The sequence below is a fragment of the Prinia subflava genome, chromosome 9, assembly GCF_021018805.1.
Source record: "Prinia subflava isolate CZ2003 ecotype Zambia chromosome 9, Cam_Psub_1.2, whole genome shotgun sequence".
NCBI classification, from domain to species: Eukaryota; Metazoa; Chordata; class Aves; order Passeriformes; family Cisticolidae; genus Prinia; species Prinia subflava.
Window position 1 is genome coordinate 32,784,230 of NC_086255.1, and position 22,867 is coordinate 32,807,096.

Here is a 22,867-nt window from a genome sequence, read left to right on the forward strand (position 1 = left end):
AGCCCCGGAGCCCGGGCCGGCCCTGACGCAACCGCGGCTCCCGTTTGCAGCGCCCGGGGCCGCGCCGGCCGCCAGGGGGCGTGGCCTGAGGGCGAGGGGGCACGGCCCCGGGAGGGGGCGTGGCCTCCCCGCTGTCACCGGGCAGGAGAGACGCCGCGGACGTGCCCCGCGCTCCCATTGGCGGACGCGGGGAGGGGGCGTGGCCCGCTCTGCCGTGTCTATATAAGGGCGGGGCACGGGCGGAGCGGGCAGAGCGGCGGCGGAGCCGGGGCCGTGTTTGTTCCGCGGTATCCAGAGCCATGCCCGGGCTGTGGGAGCGGCTGGCGGGCGGCGAGCGGGGCCGCCTGGAGACCTCCGACTGCGAGTCTCTGGGCAGCGCCTCCGGCTCGGAGGGAGGTGAGTGCGGGTCCCTCAAGGGCTGGAGGGTGGATGAGGATCCCTGGACGGAGGGGGTGGCGGTGCTGCGCCAATCCCCTGTTAACACCCCCAAAACCCTGGATCGGTGTCTCCCAGAACCACCAGCACACCCCCGTTACACCCCTAAAGCCCTGGGGTCGGTGTTTCCCACACCCACGGGAGCCCCGGCGCTGAGCTGCCTCTGTCCCCTCCGCAGATGCCGAGTACGCCGAGGGGATCTCCCTGCCGGACCTGGAGCTGCTGCACGACCCCGAGGACGAGCTGCTGTGCGCCAACCTGCTGGACGTGGTGCAGGCGGCGCTGGGCCGGGCCCCGCTGGGCTCCAAGCGCTGCTCGCGGCTCCTGATGCCGGCGCAGCTGCAGGCGCAGGTGCGGGCGGAGCTGCTGCGCCTGGCGTGCAGCGAACCCTGCGGGCTGCGCGGGGCCCTCCTGGACCTGTGCGTGGAGCACGGCAAGGCGTGCCACGACGTGGGGCACTTCGCCGCCGACCCCGCCGTGGTGCCCACCTTCCAGCTCACCCTGGTGCTCCGCCTGGACTCCCGCCTCTGGCCCAAGATCCAGGGCCTCTTCGCCTCGGGGCCGGCCTTCGCGCCGCTGAAGCTGAGCACGGGCTTCAGGGTGATGAAGAAGAAGCTGTACAGCTCCGAGCAGCTGCTCATCGAGGAGTGCTGACGGGCCGGGCCGGAGGAGCCACTTCCCGAGTGCTTTGGAAGAGCCGGGCGGAGCGTGGCGGCTCCTGGCAGCCGCTGTAGTTTAGGTTAGGCTGGAGTAGGGCTGTAGGTGGAAGTAGTTCTGGCAGGCCGAGGTCCCCGTGGGGACCCGCCCGTGCCGGGACATCCCTGGTGTGGAGCAGCCGGGACGCCGGCGGAGGTCGCTTCACGCCGTCGGTGATTGCGGGATGATCTCGGCGGCCGCGCTCCCGGAGGCGGCAGCGGGGCTGCTGGAGGGGCGCTGGTCTCCTGACGGCTGATCAATCGTGGGGGGCTTCTTGTAAACCAGATTGTAATCAATGGGGTCTCAGGGGGAGGGGGTTCCGATCAAAGGCAGAGCCCAGTGCTGGCTCCCGGGGTCTGGAATTGTGTCTTTGATCACGAGAGGGGCGCGTGAGGTGCCGCGGGGCCGGAGGGCAGGACCCCCGGCCCGGACACGCTGGGGGCACTTCGTTGGTTACAGTTTACACTCATACACTTGATGTTCAAGTGCGACAATTCCTATGCAATCGTGTCGGGTGGTTTTTTTACTTTTCTAATAAAACTTGTCTTGATTGATAACCCGCCGTCTCCCTGTTGTCACCTCTGCTCGGGGTGGGGAGGGATGATGCAATTGATGGTTTGAAATTCCCTGCTGGCAGCCCTGGGAAGCCTTTCCCTGCCGGGGCAACCCCTGTGGTGGGAGCTGGATGTTTTGGGAATGAGGGGGAATCCCGCTGCGCCCGCTCCTAATGGGAGCCACGGGGCTGTGACTCAGGGGCTGAGTCAGGTCCCCGGGCCCCCAGGAGCCCCCCAACACCCAGCCAGGACCTGCTGCTCCTCCCCGGCAGCCACGGCGGGGAATTCGGGCACAAACGCAGCAGAACGGGCTCAAACTGGGAGTGAGGAGGAGGAGGAGGAGGAGGAGGGTCCCAGCTGCCAGGGAGGGGGAGCACGCCCCAGCCCAAACACACTGTGCAACAGTGAGGCCAATTACCCAAACCTGCAATTAGAGGCCTCGGGGAAGAGGCTTTCACTCAAGGATAATTAAGCTGCTTGGCAAACGAGGAGCTGGTGGAAGGTGTGGGGGGATAAAAGCAGCCTGAAAAATCATTTCCATTCACATGTGAGCTTGTTCTGGGTCAGCCTTGGGTTGTTTGACTTTTAATGTTTTTTAATACCCCTGTGGACAAACTATATCACTGGGGACAGACGAACAGTGAATTTTGGATGAGACTTTTCACCGTAAAGCCCATGCTTTTGAGACGAATGACCCATAACTGGAGTGTTGGGAGCAGAGATTGCTCACTGGTGTACACACCACCTCGGAGCAGTCAGGGCACAGCTGGAAATGCACCTTTACACACACACCTTGTGCAGAGAGGGGATTTCCCCTCAAATTTTGGGCTCTGGAGCATTTCTCACATGCTTGAGCATCCCCCCCTTCAGGGGAGGAGCATCCCCTGTGGGGTCATCCAGCACAAACCCAGCCCTGGAGACATGAGAGGGGTGGAAAGGGAACTCCAAACACCGAGTTCCTGGGCCGGGGTGGCAGCCCAGGCTGGAGGCAGCGCGCTGATCCCAAGGCGCAGCAGGAGATTTACGGCGCCGTGACGGCAGCACCGCCGGCGGCTCAGCTGCGGCCGTGCCCTCAGCCCTGCCGAGGCATCCTGAGGCTGGCAGCCGTATTTATAGCTCCAGAAATACCTGGATTTTTAAATACCCAGCTCCTAAGGGGGTGGCCCTGCTCCTGTCCTGCCAGCAGCAGCGTGACCTCTGCTCGCCCCCCACCAGCCACTCTCAGGGAAGACAAAGGGCTCCACATCCCATTTTTAAAAATTATCATGCCAAGAAAACAAACAAACAAAAAAACCCTACCAAAACTCCCAAAAGCCAATACAGAGTGATGGCACGGCCTCTGTCCTGCGGGTGCCCAGCAAAACCTTCCACGTGGGGACCACGTGCCCCTGGAACGCCCCAGCTATGAAGGTGAAACTGCTTTTATTTATAGCAAAATGGCCTTTCCATGAGAAATTTGGGGGTGTCTCAAAGCCCGTGGGGTTTGGCAGCTCCCTGGAAGGTGCAGAAGCTTCCAGCGAGGCAGGATCAAATGTCTCCCAGAGCACGGGGTTAGGCAAAGGGATATTTTGGGACTCGGGAAGAGTCAATGGGGCTATTTGTGGCACCAGGGATCCCAGGTGCCAGCAGAGGAAAGGGAGATTTTTGGGGGCATCAGCAGCAACAAAGGAAATGAGGATATAAATCTCACAATAAAGCTAAACCCTCATGTTTTTGCTACCAAAAATATCAATGAGGGGAAGAGGGGTCCCCTTAGCTCCTGACCTGCCAGAGGAGGATGTTCCTGAAGCACCTGCCTTCCTTTGATGCCTCCTTGCCTTTGACAGCCGCTCCAATTAAAAGCTTGGGCTAACGAGCTAATGGGCAGCTCAAGCCACTCACACCTTTGGTGAGTGGGCAGGGAGCAGCACACCCTGAAATTCAAGAGCGTCTCCCATTGCTCTGGGCTGGGAATGACCTGAAATGCAGCAAAACCACCCCAAAACCTGGGCTGTGGATGAGCCCTGTGCCCGCAGGACTGACTCATCCCAGAGGGGAAATGGCAGGGATGTGACCCTTGGCCTCTGAGAGGAGGGGAAAAAAGGGAAAGGGGAGAAATTCCTGCCCTTGCCCTCTGAGAGAAGGGAAAAAAAAAACGAAAAAGGGGAAATTCCCATCCAAAGCTTCCAGCACTTTGGTGCATGGGCCTGGGGAGGAAGAGGGAGGTGCCAGAGGGTCCAGCCTGCCCCAGGGAGGGGGATGTGAGGAAAAGAGACCCAGCCCAAATCCACCCCCGAGGCGCTGGTGCCAGCTGCCAGCAGGAAGGGCACCCAAGGCAGCGCCTCTGCCCTCCTGCCCACCTGGTGGGGATTGTGTCCCAAGGGCACCTTCCAGTGCCAGGATAATGCTGCCAGGCCAGTGGCACCCTAGGATGAGGATAAGGCATCCCCCAAAAGGGCTCAGCCAGAGGATGTGGGGCTAATGGGAGGGGAGGAAGGTCCTTCTGGGAACATCCCAGTGAAGGGGCCTGAAGCAGAGGTGTCCTGTTGGGTGTTCACTGCCACCTTGGCAGGACTCACAGGGGCAGCACCTCCTCTCCACGCCCTCCCTGTCCTTCCCTCTCCCACCTCAGGGCAGCCCCCACAGCGCCAGAGTTCTCAGCCATTGGGATGGCAAAGACCCCAAATTCCATCCACTGCCGAGGAACTGCAAAACCAGAGCTGGCTGGAGCAGGGATCCACAGGACACCAACCCAGCCGGAGCCTTTCACATTATAAACATTTATTTATAGATGTACAATTGTATAATTAACTCTAAATCGAGAGATACAGCCTCTGTGAGCATCCACTGGGATCGATGCCTTCTCCCTCCTTATGACCCGTGGGTATCTACCAGCAAAAATAACCTGAAGGTTTTGGCGGGCAGGCTCCGGGCAGGGAATGCCATTGGGAAACACATCCAGCTCCTTCTGTGAGCAGGATTTTGGTTTAACCCCGTCCCCATCATCCCTGTGCCTCTATCAAGCACCATTTCCAATCCTGAACTTCCACCCAATTTCTTCTGAAGGTGGAGGAACCATTAGGAAAAAAAAAAAAAGAATTAAAAAAAAAAGATTAAAATCAGGTCCAAGCCATGGTGGGTGTGGGATAACAGGGCTTGCAGCCAACGGGAGGCTGAGATTTCACAAAATAAATAAACAGCCAAGACAGAGCACATGGATTCCTAAGGACAACGGGATAAAACCACCTCTGCCAGCCCACCCGGGAGCTGCTGTGCTCCCAATTCACTCCCCTGACCATGCCAAGGGATGGTTTTCACTGGAAATGTCTTTAGAGCTGCAAAGCAGCAAAAACAAACAAAAAAAAATTAAAATCATCCAGTTTATTCCGTGGGAGGTGGCTCTGCTTTGTGCTGGCTTTGCTTCCAAGAGATGGCTCCTCACCTGGAGCTGCCTCACACCGCTCCTGCCTGTGGTGAGGGGACAAGGGGAGATCAGACACCCCCTGATCTCCCCCAGCAGCACTTCTTCCAACAGAAGCAAGGGAACCTTCTGTTCCATGGATCTGTGGTGTTTTCCAGGTGTCCAGACGGGTGTGAAGGCCAGGGCCAGGCCACACAGCCGGGTGAGGAGCGTGGGACAGGGCACAAAACCTCCCCACAAAGGGCGAGGCCCATGGAAAGCCCTCTCTGCTGCTCAGCAGGCAGAATTCCAGCAGACTCGGCAGAAAAAGGAGTTACGTGCACAAATCACCCAAAGACCGATGAGCAAAATGCAGCGGGGAATCCTTCCCGTGCCCAGGGAATCCTTCCCGTGCCCAGGGAATCCTTCCTGTGCCCAGGGAATCCTTCCCGTGCCAAGAGAATCCTTCCTGTGCCCAGGGAATCCTTCCCGTGCCAAGAGAATCCTTCCTGTGCCCAGGGAATCCTTCCCGTGCCAAGAGAATCCTTCCCGTGCCCAGGGAATCCTCCCCGTGCTCAGCCGACCCTGCAGATCCACGGCGCTGCCCCAGGAGCCCCTGCACGTTTGGGACTGGGTTTTATCAGAACCCCAAGAGCAGTGTATGGACAGCCCCGTCCTCAGAACGTCCTCCCGGGAGCAAAGCACAGCAACTGCAAAGGGATTCCCATTCTCCAGGCAGGAGAGTGCTGCAGACAGAGACACCCTGGGGGGAGGCTTCCTGCTGCCCTGCTCCCCAGAACGGGCAGAAACCAAAATAATTTAATCATCCAACACCTGCATAGTTTAAAAGTACAACATATATACAGCTATAAATTAATGCTAAATAGATTATACTTTCTTTTCTTTTTCTGTTGTGTCTTCTTTTATCAACAAATCATCCCACTTCTCTCTCCATTGGCAGCGGCGAAGGGTCTCCTTCTGCTTCGTGGCTTCTGCAGTTAGTGTGGGTTATTTTACACTCTGTGTCTGTTCCAGGGGCTGTGGGATCCCTGTGGGATCCCTGTGGGATCCTTGTGGGATCCTGGGAGCACGCCAGCGGTGTTGGAAGGGGAGGAGGAAGACGGAGGGCTGGATTTCCTGTCCCAAGCGCTGCCTGCGATCGTCGGAGAGAGGCAGAGAGAAGAAAGAGGGGCAGTTGTGCGTTGCTAATTCTCCAATTCCATTTTTAAGATAAGGTTTGATTCTTTTTAAATAGCAAAGTCTGTCACCTCGGCTCAGTGCACTTCCCCAAAAGTCTTCAGGCATTTCAACGCTCTGGGAACAAAAGCAGCAGCGATGTCAGTCTCTGGACACTCCGTGTCTCCCCCTTCCTTCCCCACCCCACAGCACAGGCAGCAGCTTTTCCTGGCTCCTTCCAGACCACGGGTGCAGGGAGGCAATTAAAGAAAAGCAGGTAATTAACACCAGAAGAGGCACAGCCATCCAAAGGAGAGCGTGCGTGGATCAAGGTAAGAATGGATCCAAAACCAGGATACACCCAAAAAAAAAGCCCAATGTGCCCCGAGGATTTGCTTTAAAGGCCAAATTTTCAGATGCTGAGGAAAACAACCCCCAAAACTGCAAATCAAGCAGCTCAATGGCCAACGTCCCCCAGGAGTCCCTGTGAGCCAGAATGGTGTCCTCACAACACCTGGTACAAGCTTGCCCAGGAGTTTGTCTACAGAAGTCCTGTACTCAGATAATTTTGGGGTAGTGGGATCTGCACATTTCACAGCCAGCCCAGCAGTACCTGGTAGGCCCAAAAATCTATGCAGAGAAAGGACTCCAAACCCTGTGGCAATTTTTTTTCCATTGTTTTGGTACAGTTCTCCCAGCACATCCAGTCTCACGTGTGTTATCCAGGCTCTCCTTAATCCAAGCTCTCCAACCCCCAAATCTTCCAGACCCTCCTGCAGCTGCTTTTACTTTGACTGCCACTTTAACCCAGTAAGTTACTTCTCCAACCTGCTGGGAACATTTGCTTTGTTCTCCTTGGATGGGAAGGCAACGGGAGGGGGGACAAGGAACATCTGCTGGGGGGGAGGGACTCCACTCCCTGTCACCGTGTTGCTTCACGTGCCAGGGATAACAGCTTTCCCAGTGAAATGGGCAACAAAAACAAGGATTCATGAAAATGTGGGGGCTGGATGCCACAGCGTCCAAGAAACTTCCAACCTCACCAAGGGGTTGGTTCCTAGAGGCCAGAGCAAGCAGGGAGCCTGCAGAGAGCCAAGGGTGCCAACATGCAAACCAGAGCCAGTGCATTCCTGATGGAGGAGGGAGCGCCCGTCACAGGGGAGGCACCCCGAGGACACTCCTGAGCTCTGTGTCTCCATCTGGGATCTCAGTGATAAAAGCACGGCAGTTCCCCGCTCCTACCTGGGCTGGCTCTATCAGTGCAGGGAGGCCTGGACATCTGAGAGTCTGCTGCAGCTGGGGGTGCCCATCTTCTGTGCCCGCTGGTACAGATCCGAGTCCCCGAAGTAGCGTGCCCGGTACAACAAGCCTTCCTCTGCAAAGGGAAAAGCCCAGCTCAGGAATGCCCTCTGGAAGAGACTGCCCCGCCAGGCCCTGCTCCCCCACCCGCTCTGCTGGCAACAGGAGGCACCTCCAGCCATCCAAGGTGAGGAGCATGCCCAAGCAAAGGATGAGGATGAGGAAATGCCCCGTGCCCTTCAGGACAGGAAGGGCGTAAGAGCTGCTGACAGTTCATCCATCCTGGGAAAAGCCAAGGGAACCCGTCTCCAGTCCCAGGAGGGGCACAGGCAGCCCACACAAAGGTTACCCCAGCAGGGCTCCGTGCTCTGGCACCGCCCAGGGATCACAGCCCCTCTGGCATTCCAGTGCTGAAATCCCACCCAGCTGCTGCTCCAAGAGCCGTGACCATGCCAGCAGCCAGGGCTGCCCCTGGACTCGCTGCCCCCAGCACCCTCTGCCACCAGGATATTTGGCTGGATCATTTGCCCGGGCAGCCCCCACAGCCCTCGGAGCAGGGCTGGGATGTGGGACGCACGACACCACGGGCAGCAGACTTCCCAACACTGTCCTTGAGCAACTGAAATGTTACACAGGGCTATCAGAGATGCCACAGGCTCTACCTTCCCCCTCCCCTGCAAATCACAGCTATCCTGCTGACATGGCAGGGCACAGCTCTTGTCCGACCAGTTCTGCAGCAGCATTAAAAAGCAAAACAAAACAAAAACCCCTCACATACCGGGCCTGTCATGAAGTCACAGGCTGAAAAAAACAAAGCCAACAACACAGGAAATGTGCTGGCACCATGCTGAACTTTAGCACAACTTTAGTCCTCAGTCCAAGACCCTTCCCAAGCCCCCGTGAAGCAGCCCTGAGCCCTGAGCACTCACTCTGCTGCTTCTCTCTCCAGCAGTTATTCCGGAGGTTGGCTATGTAGTCGTCCTCCACGCTCCGCTCAACGTTCTTCAGGTTCGTGCCCGTGTACTCCTCGGCAAAGCTCTCGGACACGTAGTAGGGGACTTTCAAGTGCTCTGTGACCCTCCTGTGTGTGTGACCCACAGACCTGGGGCAGGGACAGGAACACAACAATGTAGGACACATTTCAAGGGCACAGCAAAGCCCCCAGCTCAGGTGATGTGATTCCAAACGGCAGGAAAGATCCCTCACCCCTAACCAGGCACAGGCTTGGAGAGTTGGAAGGGAACAGCATTTCTCATGGAAATCAACCCCCAACACAGGGAGAGAGAAGCTGCCAGGCCTCCAGCAAGGTGGGCAGAGCTCTGAATACAGACATAACTCCAAGACACATTGCCCAGGGCTTAAACTCACTTAAAATAAAATGTTCTCTAGAATTTTCATTAAATTATTAAATCTACGATTTCCTCCATTTGCAAAATGGGACCCGCTCTGTGCCCTGGCCTGCATCCACCAGCACAGAAAGCACCTTCCAGAAGGAAATCTCTTCCTCCCCTGGCCCTGTGGATTTGCATTTCAGACAAAGCCCTGCTCTTGCTTCCCCTAACACCCCAGCAAACCTAGAGATCCTCCCAAGGGCATGTGTGAGCTTAACCCAGGAGCTGGGCCCAAATGCTGGATTTGCCAGGAACGGCTCCACCTGGAGACATGCCCGAGGTTCCTCGTAATAAATACCAGCTGCTGTTGCATTGAAAGCCAGCCAGATCCTTAAGGCAGGTATAAACATTAACTCATCCAGCTCATCCTTTGGTCTGTTATCAGAGTTTACAGGTGGGATCCCAAGACTCCTGCACGTTTCACAAAGCGCTGGGTAACTGAATGGACTGAACGTGAGCACAGAGCTCTGCTGGGATTTCTCAAGGCAGAGGTGCAGCCTGGAAAAAGCCAAACTCACTATTTTCCCTGTCAAGACAGAGCCCTGAGCTCTCCCAAAGTTCACATTCCTCTCCTGGATAAAGATGGACTCCAGAGCATGCTCTCACAGGAGAACTGGCAGGACTGCAGCAGCACACTGTGGTGTGAAGCACGAAAATGAGGGCACAAGAAACCTGTCACCTGCAGTCTGACATGCAATTAAGTCAGGCCAATTCCATGAGGTGTTACTGAACAGTAACAACCAGGCCCACAGCCAGGCAGCTCTTCCAGCAGGAAGAGCCTTTTTGGAAGAGATTTACAAAGGTAACAGTGGTTCCTTAGGACTCTGCCCTCCTCAGTGACAGCTTCACTATGGAGAAGTGGCATTCAAGTCTCTGCGTTCAAAGCTTCTGCTCTCCCCTGCTCGCTGGGCTCAGGCACAGCTCTCCCTTCACTCCCGCAGAGGAGCTGGCAGGGAGTGACCCAGCAGCTCCTCCTGCCGGCACAGCACCTCCTCACTCCAGCTCAAACACCCTGGCTGCTCGGGAAGGCTGCGCCACGACTGGAGGAGCTCTTCTGCCACCCTTGTCCAAATCCAGCCTTGGAAATCGGGTTGCTTGCAGCTACCTGAGCATGCAGAGACAGGGACAGCACAGGGAACAGGGAATGAGAAACATCTGGGGCTCAGCTTCCTCTGGAAGCTGGCAAGGCTGGAAGCAAATCCCTGCCCACCTTAATGCTGCCCTCCCCTCAGTGTCTTCTCACCCCACAAACTCTTCACCAGTATAAACCAAACTGGTGTATGTGTCTAATGCTTAGTTTACAATGCTAATACCATCTGTGGAAATCACAGCTCAACACCCATCACCCTCTCAGAATAACCCTTAACTGTGCCAAAACAATCCCATCTTTTGGTCCCGAGCAGCAAGGTCAGTCTTTACTCTGAATCTGAAAGCTAAGCTGGGTTTTATAGTATTTAACATCATGCCCCTCCCCTGGAATTGTTCAAGGCCAGGGTAGACAGGGCTTGGAGCACCCCAGTCTACTGGGAGGCGGCCATGGCCATGGCAAGGGGGTAGAACAAGATAATTTTAAGGTCCCTTCCAATCCAAAGCCTTCTGGGATTCTGTGATCAGTGGCAAACATTGCTACCTGTGAAAATATGCAGGAACCTCAGGCTGCAACCAGGTCTGCCCTCTCTAAATACACATAAGGAACTCACACTTAACATGTATTAAGCTTTTGCCAAGAATGATGCAAGCAGACAGAAATCAAGCCTGTTTTCCCACTCTTTGTTAGCACTGCAAAGTGACTAAGAATAAGGACACATTCCATTAGTCACCAGAGGGAGCAGATGGGGGCATTTCCACAGGCACCTAGAACAGAAGAGTTTCACTTTCACGTCCTAAATGTCTGGCCAAAGCTATTTCATGGCAAGATGAGAGTTCAGGAACAGGGGATTTCTCTCCTTATCCTCTTCCTCTACTGTATTGTACTAAGGCTTTTCATGGAGAACATGGCTTTTGTTTTTCACACTCTAACTCTACACCTCAATTTGTTCCATAGGGGATTTCAGTGCTGGGCTACAGCCTCCCTAAAGCATTTGGTCTGTCCCTTTCTGTGACAGACACAGCTTGGGTATGGAGTGCAGAAATCCCTGACAAGGAACTCTCTCCATTAGGGAAGTGAGCACCCTCCAACTTTCCCTGCATCTTGTGTCTCACACCTGTCTGAGAACCACGACGACTTCACTGGCAGCACGAGCAACGGGGCCAGGAGATAAAGCAAAAAAAACTAAAGAAAGCCAGGAAGAACAGAGGCAAGATCCCTGCTCCATCACACCCCTCCAGAGCCACCCCCTCCCCATGTGGGTAAGTTTTAGAGGAATGGGTACTGACAGCCTGTGGCTCAAACTGTAGGGTGGGCTGGAGACCATCATCTGGCTGAGAGCAGACACGATGATCAGGATGAGGATGGGCATCAGCTGGACAAACAGCCCCAGGCCACCCTGAGGGAACAGAAACACACAGTGAGTGCCACCCATACAGCTGGACAAGGATCCCATTAGACTGCTCTCCATCCCTCCCTCCCTCCCTGAGCTCCAACACAACCTCCTCCCTCCTGCTTTTCAGGGAGTAACCCAAAATTGCTGGGGGGAACCCAGCAGCCCACAGGACAGTGTGACTCCGAAGGTCCAAATCCCTTCTCTGGGCAGAGGGGACTGCTGGGGGAGCCTTCGGAGGGAATTCCAAAAGCCTCGCGCCCACAGTTTGTTTTTCTAGAGCAAACTAGTGAGCAGGACTGGTGTTATGGATGGCCTTCTCCCCTTCTCAGTGCTGGATGGATGAAGGTAATTCCCCCTCTCCCTCACCTCCTGAGCTCCCTTCAGTTCCACCTTTCAGCTTGAGGAAAAAAATATTCAGGAAGTTCCTGTTTGTTTTTCTCCAATAAAACTGGCTCTGCCCAGACAACAGTCATAACCCTGCCTCTGGCTTTCTGCTCAGGGGGGTGGCACCGAGCAGGAGTGTTTCACGAGCCAGCCACAGGAAGCAGCTCCCAGTGATGTGCTGGGAAAAGCTGCAGCCTCCCAGAGCCCAGCGTGTGCTGCACTTACGTCGCCCTGGTGCTCGCGCCTGTCCTGCCTCTGGTGGTAGGTGTACCTCATCCTGCCATTGCTGTACACGTGAACATTACCTGAGGGAAGAAGGAAACTCTTACTCCAAAGTCACAGTGTGGAGGGTGCTGCTGGCTGGCCAGGGAGGAGCCACAAATGTCACCTGTTCACAGGCTGAAACAGGAGTATTCCTAAGGTGCTTTGAGTGCAGGGTGGGCACAGACTTCCTTCTGGAAGGTTTTGCAGGATTGTGTGAAAACTCAGCTTGGAAGTGACCTCAGGAGGTTCAACCTCCTGCCCAAAGCAGGGTCAGCTACAGAGAGAGAAAACCTTGCACAGGCCTTCTCCCTTCTGATGGAATAGATTAAAACCAGATACAAACAGAAATAATTCTGCTGTTTTTCCCACCCTGCAAACAAAGCTCTTCCATGTCTTGTTTTAAATGTCAAAGCTACAGCTGCAGAGGGAGCCAGGCTGAGCGAGCAGCCCTCAATTCTCTCGGGACAGTGAGGAAAGGGAAAAAGAGACTGAGCTAAAATAGCAACATGCTGTTTTTGCAGGAGTAGCTTGGCCTCTCTGCCAGGCAGAGCATGAATGCTGCAAAAGGCTTCCAGATGCCTTTGAATCGTTGGTGTTGGGGGGCTAGTGCTTAGATTCCAGACAGGAAAGAGCGACCAGAGTGAATTTTCTTAACTGAAACCAATTTTTTTTCCCAAATTGGTCTACAGAGGTCAAAAAGCCCTGTGTCCACTTCCAGTCAGATACGACTTGAACAAATACAAAGGAGTCTTCCAAAATACCCTTCTCCTGACATGGAATCTGTGTCTTTTGAGCAAATAAAGGAACAGATTCTTTCCTGCTCTCCAAGCCATGATCCGCACTGTGGACAAACAGGACACAGATTTATTTTTCAATTCACAAGGTTTAAATTATGCTGTAGAAATATTATTTTCCTTTCTATTTATGGGACACAGAGGAGAGAAGGAAGTGGCCACTGATCTTGGAGAACCTGTTCCGGCTGCATGGCAGAGCAGAGATCAAGAACAGGGCCCAGGTGTCACCACAGTTTGCTCTGATAAGAAGATATAAATTCCAAAACCACCAGGCAGAAAAGTTTTCCTCAAAACAGGATTATTTTCACAACGACCCTTAAAACAAATCACTTTTTGTTCTCGCATTCAACTCAACCTAACAGCAGCTGATGTTGCCAGCACGCAAACAAACACCTGAGGCTGGGAAGAAGTCCAGCTCTGATGGCTGCTGAGTCCTCCAAAGATGAACAATTTAGGAAACTCGAGGCGTTTAGGCCACACGTGGAGAACTCCCCCTGCCCAAGCCCAGACACCCTTGCACAGCCCAACAAACCCCAACCACACTGTGCCAATGCCCAAAGGACGAGGGCCCACACAAGAAATGAAGGTTTCAGCTGCTTACTAGAAGGAAAGCCACCCCCAAAGAACATGTTGAAGAGGTCCTCGGGGGAGATGTCGGCCTCGAAGCCGCGGTGGAAGTCGGCGTGGCTGTGCCCGTGGCGCGCGGGGTTGAGTTTCTCGTCTCCGAACTGGTCGTACTGCTTCCTCTTCTCGGGGTTGCTCAGCACGGCGTACGCGTTCCCGATGGCTGCCACCACAAGCAGGAAGCAGTTAGCTCCTCTCTCCCTCCCACAGCCCTGCAAAGTGCCAGCATTTGCCTCTCCTGTACAAACCAAGAGCCTCGGCTACCCACGTCTTTGCAACGGGTACCTGGCACACGTCTTGGGCAGATCCAGAAAGGAGGAAACCACACTCAGTGGAAAATTCCTGAATTAATTCAAATGAAGAAGTTATGATGTGACTGATAAGGATTTGGTGTATGTCCTCAGAGAAACCCTTCAGCTGTAGGCAGCTGTGTAGCGAAATAAATTTTAGTTGATAAAATTTTATTCAAAAGTGGCATTAAGGGAATTCAATGTCAGAGCCTAAAACTAGAACTGCAAAGCATTTAAATATGGGCTAAATCCCTGAAAGAGACTTTAAAACTTTCCATAAAAGCTGCTAAGGAAACATTAGCCAGAAGTTGGGTCCATCAGCTATGAGTTTCAGTTCCAGATGCCACATGCAAAGTGCATAATTACAAGGACTGTTAACCAGTGCCCGTGAGGCTGGAACTAAACCCCTGCCAGGTCCCCAGGTCTCCAGGTCCCTCTCCTTCCAGCCTCAGGAGTTTAAGCCCTTTTCCCAGAATGTCTGCCTGCCATCCTCCTATTTCTGTACCCACCTCTCCACACATTCCCTCTGTACCAACCCACCCCTGGCCTCCCTGCGCTGCAAGGACCCCAAATGCCCACGGCAGGGGCTGCCTGGTGTGTAAAAGGCAGGGGCAGAAGGGCTGGAAAAGGGGCAAAGGGGGATAACATCCCCTTTTGGAGGAGGTCAGCTCTAAGATTCAACATTTTCCCCATGGTCAGATAAAGGCGCATGGTTTCCTCTCGGAGTGGAGATTTGGAGGGCAGAGGATGTAATGTCAATACACCCCTTCTACTTCTTGGTTATAATTACCCAGAGCAAACATTTCTAGAGCCAGGCAGGGAAGCTGGTGGACAAGGACTGAGTGTATCAACCACACAGCTGGAAAGAACAAGGGAAGCAGTGACAACGGAGCGGTTCAGGGTTTGTTCACTGTCTGATTTTGTGCTGACAAAGCCCAAGAAATGCCTCATTCCAAAGCAGGATTTTAGCTCCAAGTAGCCAGGCTCAAGGCTTTTTCCAAGAGCAGACAGGTAGTGGTGCAGATCTGCCACGAGACAGCCTGCAGCCAGCTGGAACTGTAAACTCAGACACGGGCTCAGCAGAAGACGCAGCACCTTATCAGCAGTCACTGGGAAGGCGAATGCCAAGACTTCAGCTAATACATCAACATAAGGAAAAATTAACTCATATCCTCACAGCAGGGCACGTTTCCCCCTTCACCCTGTGCAGCCAAACTGGTGGACTTCAGCTCAGCTGCGGGGCTGAAGGACAGGAAGCCATAGAGCAAGGCCTGGAGGAGATAACCCCGCAGCGGGGGATAAAGGGCACTTTGCTTAACGCTCCACTTCTGGCACGTAACTCCTGCCAAAGCCTTGGGCAAACATCATCATTCAAGATTACAGGTGAGGAAACCTGCCTTTGGCCACTGAGGGATCCAAGGATGAGCTGTGGAGCAGCAGCTCTGCAGAGGCAGAGCTGATACCTGTGTGCAATGCTCTTTCACCTTCCCCCCACACCAGCACAAGCTCTCCCAAGTAGCTGGGGGTCAGTCACTATTTGCTAACACTTACCAGGGAGGGATTTAAGTCTTAAAAGGCTTGAACAAACCTTACCTAAGACTTTTACTGATGAATTTGTGTCTGTGAGGAGCTCATCTGAATACTGTACCAGTACACTCACATCAGGCCAGCCCTGCTCCCTGCTCCAGCAAAGGTCTCCTGCATTTCACTCCCCAAATCAGGCTCCTCTGGGGTGGAAGGTGCCCTAAAGACCCGCCTGTTCCACCCCTGCCATGGGCAGGGACACCTTCCACTATCCCAGGTTGCTCCAAGCTCCATCCAACCTGGCCCAGAAAATTTCCAGGGATGGGGCAGCCACAGCTTCTCTGGGCAGCCTGTGCCAGGGCCTCAGCACTGTCTTGAGCAAAGAATTTCTTTCTAAGAAGTGGCCAGAATGAGACTATTTAAGTGGCTTCCAAACCAGTGCTGTACGACTGGCACCAAGGAGGTCTGTGTTTACCCCAATGATAATAATCAAACTTCCACAGCTTGCAGGAGAAAATGGGATTGTATGTTCCAAGCAATAGCATCTCTCTTGGAAAATTACTCTAATTTTAAGGTATCTTATTACCCATGAAACATCTCTGCTGCATTTATAGAGAGGCTCTGAGAATTGGGCTCTTTGCAGCAGAACTAGAGCTCCTTTTCTGAGTTCTGGCTGGGCTCACTTGTACAGCTGCTGCAGTTCCACCCTAGAAACTTCCACCTGGGATTTCTATCCACCAATCCCACGAACGGCCGGGTGTTTGTGGAACATTTCTCCTGAGGGGTTTGTGAACCCTGTGTCTGCCTCTGGTGCTGCACAAGCTAACTGGGTTAATCCTGACAGAATTCCCTCCTGAGCAGCGAGGCAGGAGGCTGGAGCAACACACAGGGAAGGGCTGCTGGGAGAAAGAGAAGGAAGGCTTCTCCTTGCCCAGCCAACAGAGGTGAATCCTACCCGTGCCAACCTGTGTTTATTGTTTTAAGCTCATACTTTGGTCATGACATCACCAGCTCTGAAGGGAGACAACTTCACAAAGAGCAGCTTTATTCCCCTCTGCCTGACTCGTGGGGTTGTTTTTTAAGGGTTCTCACAAGCCCAGCTCAGTGAGAGTTGGGGGAAAACCACAAATCTGGAGCTGGCTTTACCTTTGAAGGCCTCTGTGGCCCCTGGTGCGTGGTTCTTGTCTGGGTGGAACTTCAGGGCCAGTTTCCTGTAGGCCTTCTTCAGATCCTCATCGGAAGCTTCTCTGTTGACTCCCAGAATTTCATAGTAATCTTTGCACTGCTTTACCCTGCCAGGGGAGAGGGAACAAACAGGGACGCTGAGTTCCAGGAGTGGAGACCTCTTTGCCTTGAATACTTGGCAGCTCTGAGTCTTTTCAGGCTGCACAGTTTCGATGGATGTTGCTCGGGGATCTCTGGATTCCTCAGCCCTGCTCCTCAGAGGGTGACCTGGCTGTTTGCACCGACTCACTCCCGTGTGCCAGCACAGAACGAGTCGGGCCACTGGAGGGGGAAGGGCCTCTCCTCAGACCCACACAGGAATGTGATTGCCAAATAAACTTCACATTCAGCACGTTCACGTGTTGGAAGCTATTTGGGAAGGAGTACAGCGCTTGCAGGATACTGATGGGCCTTCTCCCCCCCTCACCCTCTCCTCAGCTAATTCCCAGATCTAAAACCTACATCAGCTGAATTCCAGAGAAGGAAGGGGGGAGCAGCCCAGGGTGTGCAGTCCAGCTCTTCCTGGGCACACTCAGCCCAGCCAAGGCTTCTGCTTCTCATATGATGAGACAGAATCCAGCAGGCCGGGTTTTTGGAGAAGTGGATGATGTAACAAACATTCCTGAAAGTCCACAATTCAGACCATGCCCATAACATTAAACAAAGTTTACCAAGTGACTGCACCTGTGGCTCAGTCCTTCAGCTTCCAGGATGGGCACATGGGAGAAAGGAATAAAGGGAAGCTTGAAAATGAGCAGACCCAACCCAGCTGCCTACCAGGGCTGCTGGAGCTATAAATCCTCCTGGGCATGTTCTTAACACTATTCCATACGGTTCAAAGCTGAAATCTTTAAAATAATGTGAAAAGCGGATGGGTGCTACACAATAAAGTCAAGCAAATGCCCCTGAGAGCTGTGCACAAACCTCTTCACTGCATCCAGCTGGTCCTGGGTGTAGCCCTTGGGGGCCTCCCCGCCAGCCTCTCCGTTGGCTGATGGGAATTCTCCACTCATTTTCCTGAACTGGGGCTTTGTGGACTCCCTGGACTGGGACTGGCCATTGGCAGACTGCTCATTCTTGTTGAGTGACTCAAGCAGCACTGAAAGGAGAGAAACACAAACATAGAGAACAAAGCACCGAGCTCAACCTGCCCTCCCAGCTCTCCCATGAAAAGACTTCTCTTCCTCTCTGCCACCTCCCCAAGACCCCCCCATCCTTCCCCAGGAAGACCCTCCCTCACCTTTCCTCCCATGTAATCTTTTGGCTCCTGCTGCTTCTCACTCAGGTGTGAGGGCTACTCCTGAAGATATTCTGCATCTCCCAACACACACAACCTCCATAGAAACCCCAGGACCACCCAGACAGACAGTCCAGGAGCCACAGCAGATCAGCAAAGCAGAGTATCCCTGTCCTTTTGTCTCTTCCACCTCTCCTCGACAGCAGAGCATGTCCAAATTTGTCCTCTAGCACGTTATAAAGTGTACCATTCTTCTTTATCTCCTGCCTTTGAGAGCCTGCAGTGCTGGGGAAGTGATGTGACAATGCCATGTCTTTAGAGAGCTTAGAAAATAATTCTGTGGGCTGCCAATCCCACGGGGACACTCCTCTTTTGGGGACAGAGCTGCAGCTCTGCCAGCTCTTCACACGAGTGCTTTGTTCTCCTGTCGCTACCTACGGATTGGGAGCAGCTGTGAAAACCATCTTCCCTCTCAGTTACTGATGTGAATAAATTCACCTTCCCTTTTCCTTTCCTCCTTGCAAGGCTCAGGCACTGTCTTCCATCCTCTCTAGCCAAGAGGGGACAAACACCCAGGCCTGGCCTAACTCCCCAGGTGACACAATGGAGGGAGACTCCAAGCATCTTTCCATCATGTATTTCCCTGGCAGCTGCACAGTACTGTCTTTTAAAACTGCTTTTTAAACCAAGCATCAGACTGATTTCTTCACTCCCATTAAAAAGAACAGGCACAGAAACTCAGCCAAGGATATTTACACAGGCCCCAGCATCCTGAGCTTGCAGTCCTTTATCCAGACCCTAGAACTGGGAAGGACTTTCTACCTCCTCCCATGGATTGCACACTACTGACCTTGCACTATGGGGGTATCACCTTCTTTAGGCAAGTGCAAACAACTCTTGCAGCCAAAGGGATGAGCCAAGATATCTTATCTGGCCCCAGTGCTCAGAGGGGGCAGAAAAATCCACTCAGTAATCCAAAAGTCAATACAGCATGAGGGATGAAAAGGACAGTGGGCTAAGGAGCAGTAACTCACTGGATGAGCTTTTGGGCTTCACAAATTTAAAAATAATTTATTTTAGAAAAAGAAATTCTTCCCTCCCTCATATTCCCAATGCTTCAGTGTTCACTGAATTATAGTTTTCAGTTTTGCTCCTTCCAAACCTGGAGCAATCTGCTGGGTGATTTCAAATTTCACCTCACAAGGCTGTTCTCCCACCTACTCCCCTTCCTGCTGCTTTGGGCTTAGTTCCCTACTGCTTACCAGGAGATTTTGATCCCAGAACAGTTTGGGTTGGAAGAGATCTCAAAACCCATCCAGCTTCACCCCCTGCCATGGGCAGGGACAGCTTCCACTATCCCAGGCTGCTCCAAGCTGTGCCCAGCCTGGCCTTGGGCACTGTCAGGGATCCAGGGGCAGCCACAGCTGCTCTGGGCACCCTGTGCCAGGGCTTCCCCTGCCTCCCAGGGAACAATTCCTGCCTAATATCCCATCTATCCCTGCCCTCTGGCAATGTAAAGCCATTCCCCTTGTCCTGCCACTCCAGTTCCCGATGAAGCCTCTTAAATTTTCTTGTAGCCCCTTCAGGCCCTGGAAGGAGCTGTGAGGTCTCCACACACCCTTCTCCTCTCCAGGCTGAGCAGCCCCAGCTCTCCCGGCCTGGCTCCACAGGGGAGCTGCTCCAGTCCCCTGTGGAACTCCAGGGCCTCCTCTGGCCTCTCTCCAGCAGCCCCAGGTCCCTCCTGTGCTGGCCCCAGGGAGCTCTGCAGGTGGGCTCTCACCTGAGTGGGGCAGAGGGGCAGAACCCTGCCCTCTCCTGCTGCCCAAAGTGCATTTCCCAAACCCCACCACAGAAATCTACAGCTGGCCACAGGACAGTCCCATTTTGCTCTATAGCCCCAAACCTGCTGCTTCTTGCATCCTCTGTGGAATCCCAGCACAGCACAAAATCAGGGATTACTGAAGCAGAGAGTGCAGAACTAGGCTGCAGTTTTGCCAACTCAGTTCCTCCCCAGAACGTGCCATGAAGCACTTTTCCTCCTTTATTACCCAATATCTGCCCAACTTCTGATAAATTTTCCCCAGCTCCCACTTAAATGTGACCAGTGTGTGACTGTGCCTCCACCAACGTGCTCTAACACAGGAGATTTTTGCTGCAATCCCCTTGCAAAACCCCTCCCTGATCCCAAAAAGCCCAGCCAGGGTCAGAGTTTGCAGCACTGGCTGCGCAAGGGCCACGTCGCTGAGTGTTGCCAAACCCGGGGTAACTCCTGGGGAAGAGATTTCCCAGGAGCTCCTCAGAGACTCAGCGAGCACCGTGGGATCCCTGGCAGCATTTCCCAACTCCAGACCCAGCAGGACATCGGGCAAAGGATGAGAAACTTGGCTGGGTCTGGCCACAAATTAGCATGTTGTGTTCAACATTAACCCGCCCTGCTGCCCCCAAGCCTCAGCCTTTCTCCAAACGTCACTTTTCCTACCCAGTAATTTCACCAAAGTATAAATTCCAGAGGAAAGGGAGGGGAGGGAACCACACCAGACCACAGGCACAACATGCTGTGTTTGAGGGAGTGAGAAGAGGCCTGGTGCCACCAAAGAGAGGATTACAGGAAGCCTTGGGACAAACAAGCTGCAAAGCTCAGCCAAAGAATCCAAACTCAGATGAGGTCAAAGCAAAAAAAAAAAAAAAGAAAATTAAATCTGCAGCCCTTTGCATAATATTCTGCAATGTAAGAATGTGCAGGGAAAGAACTGTGTTTGGCTGCTTTCACAAACCACTCCCCATATTAATGAGAGCTTTCAGGAAATTAGGAAAACGGAGGTAAACGTGGCAGAAAGTCTTCCAGGAGGATTATTTTGTTATGTGTGTGAGAGTGTGAGCTCAGCCACGGCCTGTCTGCAAACAGCAGGCAACGGCTGGAGGAGGAACAGGAGAGGAGGAATACGATGAAAACAGGAAGAACAGGAAGAGGAGAGGACGAGGATTGGGAGGAGGAAAGGAGGAGGAACAAGAGAAGGAAAGCAGGAAGGATGAGGAAGAGGGGATAAATCAGAGGAAGAGATGAGGAGGAATAGGAGAGGGAATAGGACTAGAGCAATAGGAGGAGAGAAGGAATATGAGGGTTAATGCAGGAACAAGGAGAGGAATAGGAGAGGGAGAGAAGTGGGAGGAGAAGAGGAACAGGAATAAGAGGAGGGGAAAAACAGGAGGAGGAAAGGGACAAACAAGAGGAAGTGAATAGGAGGAGGAGAGGAGGAATAGGAAAGGAGGGACAGGAGAGGGAAACGAGGAATATACGGAGGAGACGAACAGGAGAAGAGCAGGAATAGGAAAAGGAGTACAATAGGAAAAGGAGAAGAGGAATACGAGGAATAGTAAAGGAGGAGGAGAAGGGCTTTTCGTAGCCCTTCACTCACTCGCCTTGCCAAGCTCCTTCCCCTCCCCTCAGCGCTGCTCCACCAGTTGTTGTGCCCGCGGCAGAGGGGTCCCACAGCACCGCGGAGCCGCTCTCCTTCCCTTCGCAAGCCCCTCCCCAGTGGGAGCCCCCGCTACAGACAGCGGCCGTGGGCCGCCGGCAGCCGATCCCGGCCCATCGGTCCCCGGTCCCGGCCGGTCCCGCAGCCCGAGCAACCAGGACACCCCCGGGACGCCCGCCGAACTCGCTTTCCCGGCGTGCCCCGCGCGCACTGCGCAGGCGCGCTGAGGGTGAGAGGTCAGGCCTGGCGGCCGCCGCGCAGGCCGCGCTCCCCCGGGCCCCCCGCCGTGCCCCCGGCCCGGCGCTCACCGCGGACCCGCTGCGAGGGGTACAAGCGCTGCGCCTTCTCCAGGAAGCGACGGGCCTTGTCGGGCTGGTTGGCCTTGGCGGCGGCCAGCGCAATACCAATGCACCGCTCCGCCTCGTCCCGGTTCGACTCCATGGCGGCGGCGGCCGGGCGGGGGGGCGGAGAGGCGGGGCCGGGCGCGGGCCGATGACGTCACCGAGCCCTGCCCTCAGGCGGGCGGTGCCGGCGGAGGCGTTCGGGGAGCCGGGAGCGCGCAGGGCGGCAGCGGCGGCCGGGGGCACACGGGGAGTCCGGGGGTGCGGGATTTAGGTGGACCCAGCCGGCCCCCAACAGCAGGAGGGGACGCCAAAAGGCACCCCCAGATCCAGCTCTCGGAGGAGGTGCGGAAGGGAAGGATTAATCCCTGCAGGAGTTCTCTTAGATTGGAATCCTCCTCCTTACCGGGTTTCCTGCCTTTGAAACAGGCCCTGGCTGCAGGGACCGTGCCCAGAACGGGCTGAAGGAGACGCTAAAGAGGGAGGAGGCTGCTCGGGGCTCTTTCCCGCTGTTTCACATTCAGTCGCGCCGGGGCTGGCGCCAACAACCTTCGTTCCAAAGGAGGGAATTCAGAGCCAGGTGACATCCCTGGAGGCTGGCCATGGGGAGCAGGCAGGAGAGAGGGAAGAACAGCTGCAGGCAGAAGAGCCAAACCTGCACTCCTGCCTTGGCCTGGGGGGTGCGATGTGTGTGACAGCACAGGGACACCCCAACCACCCCAAAGGAGCAGGCTCGGGGTGGGAAATGAGAGGGGGAGGAAGGTGACTCTAGCTGGAGTGTGAGGATCCATATCCCTGTATGAACCACAGAATCCTACAATGGTTTGGGTGGGAAAGGACCTTAAAGCCCATCCAGTCCCACTCCCTGCTTCCACTATCCAAGGCTGCTCCAAGCCCTGTACAACCTGGCCTTGGACACTTCAGGGATCCAGGGGCAGCCACAGCTTCTCTGGGCTCCCTGTGTCAGGGCCTCACACCCTCACAGGGAAGGATTTCTTCCTAATATCTCATCTAACCCTCCTCTCTGACAGTGGGAAACCATTTCCCCTTGTCCTGGCACTTGAGGCCCTTGTCAATAGTCTCTCTCCATGTTTCTTGTCACCTCCTTCAGGCCACAATTAGGGCACCCTGGAGTTTCTCTCTAGGCTGAACAATCCCAATTCTCTCAGCCTCTCCTCATAGCAGAGGTGCTCCATCCCTCTGATCATCTTGGTGGCTTCCTCTGGACTCCCTCCAGCAGTTCCATGTCCTTCCTGTGCTGGGAAGGAAAGTATTCCAGGAGTGATTTATCCTCTG

At 54.4% G+C, this 22,867-nt stretch overlaps 2 protein-coding genes across 3 annotated transcripts; one reads left to right on the forward strand and one right to left on the reverse strand.

Annotated features, from left to right (window-relative positions):
* The first annotated feature begins 235 nt into the window (after nt 1-235).
* DDIT4 (DNA damage inducible transcript 4) lies at nt 236-1,688 on the forward strand. Its single transcript, XM_063406265.1, has 2 exons — nt 236-396; nt 614-1,688. The coding sequence occupies exons 1-2, from the start codon at nt 300-302 to the stop codon at nt 1,087-1,089; spliced, it is 573 nt and encodes a 190-aa protein (XP_063262335.1). The 5' UTR covers nt 236-299; the 3' UTR covers nt 1,090-1,688.
* A 2,737-nt stretch (nt 1,689-4,425) lies between these two features.
* On the reverse strand, nt 4,426-21,710 carry DNAJB12 (DnaJ heat shock protein family (Hsp40) member B12). 2 transcript variants are annotated; one of them, XM_063406274.1, is made up of 9 exons: nt 21,539-21,710; nt 17,442-17,616; nt 16,440-16,585; nt 13,457-13,642; nt 12,023-12,102; nt 11,307-11,416; nt 8,469-8,641; nt 7,483-7,615; nt 4,426-6,378 (listed from the first exon to the last, which is right to left on the reverse strand). In XM_063406274.1, the coding sequence occupies exons 1-8, from the start codon at nt 21,669-21,671 to the stop codon at nt 7,497-7,499; spliced, it is 1,122 nt and encodes a 373-aa protein (XP_063262344.1). In that variant the 5' UTR covers nt 21,672-21,710; the 3' UTR covers nt 4,426-6,378; nt 7,483-7,496. The 2 variants fall into 2 exon arrangements, with proteins under 2 accessions (XP_063262344.1, XP_063262346.1); XM_063406276.1 differs by lacking the exon at nt 21,539-21,710 and adding an exon at nt 21,171-21,192.
* Nucleotides 21,711-22,867: the final 1,157 nt, after the last annotated feature.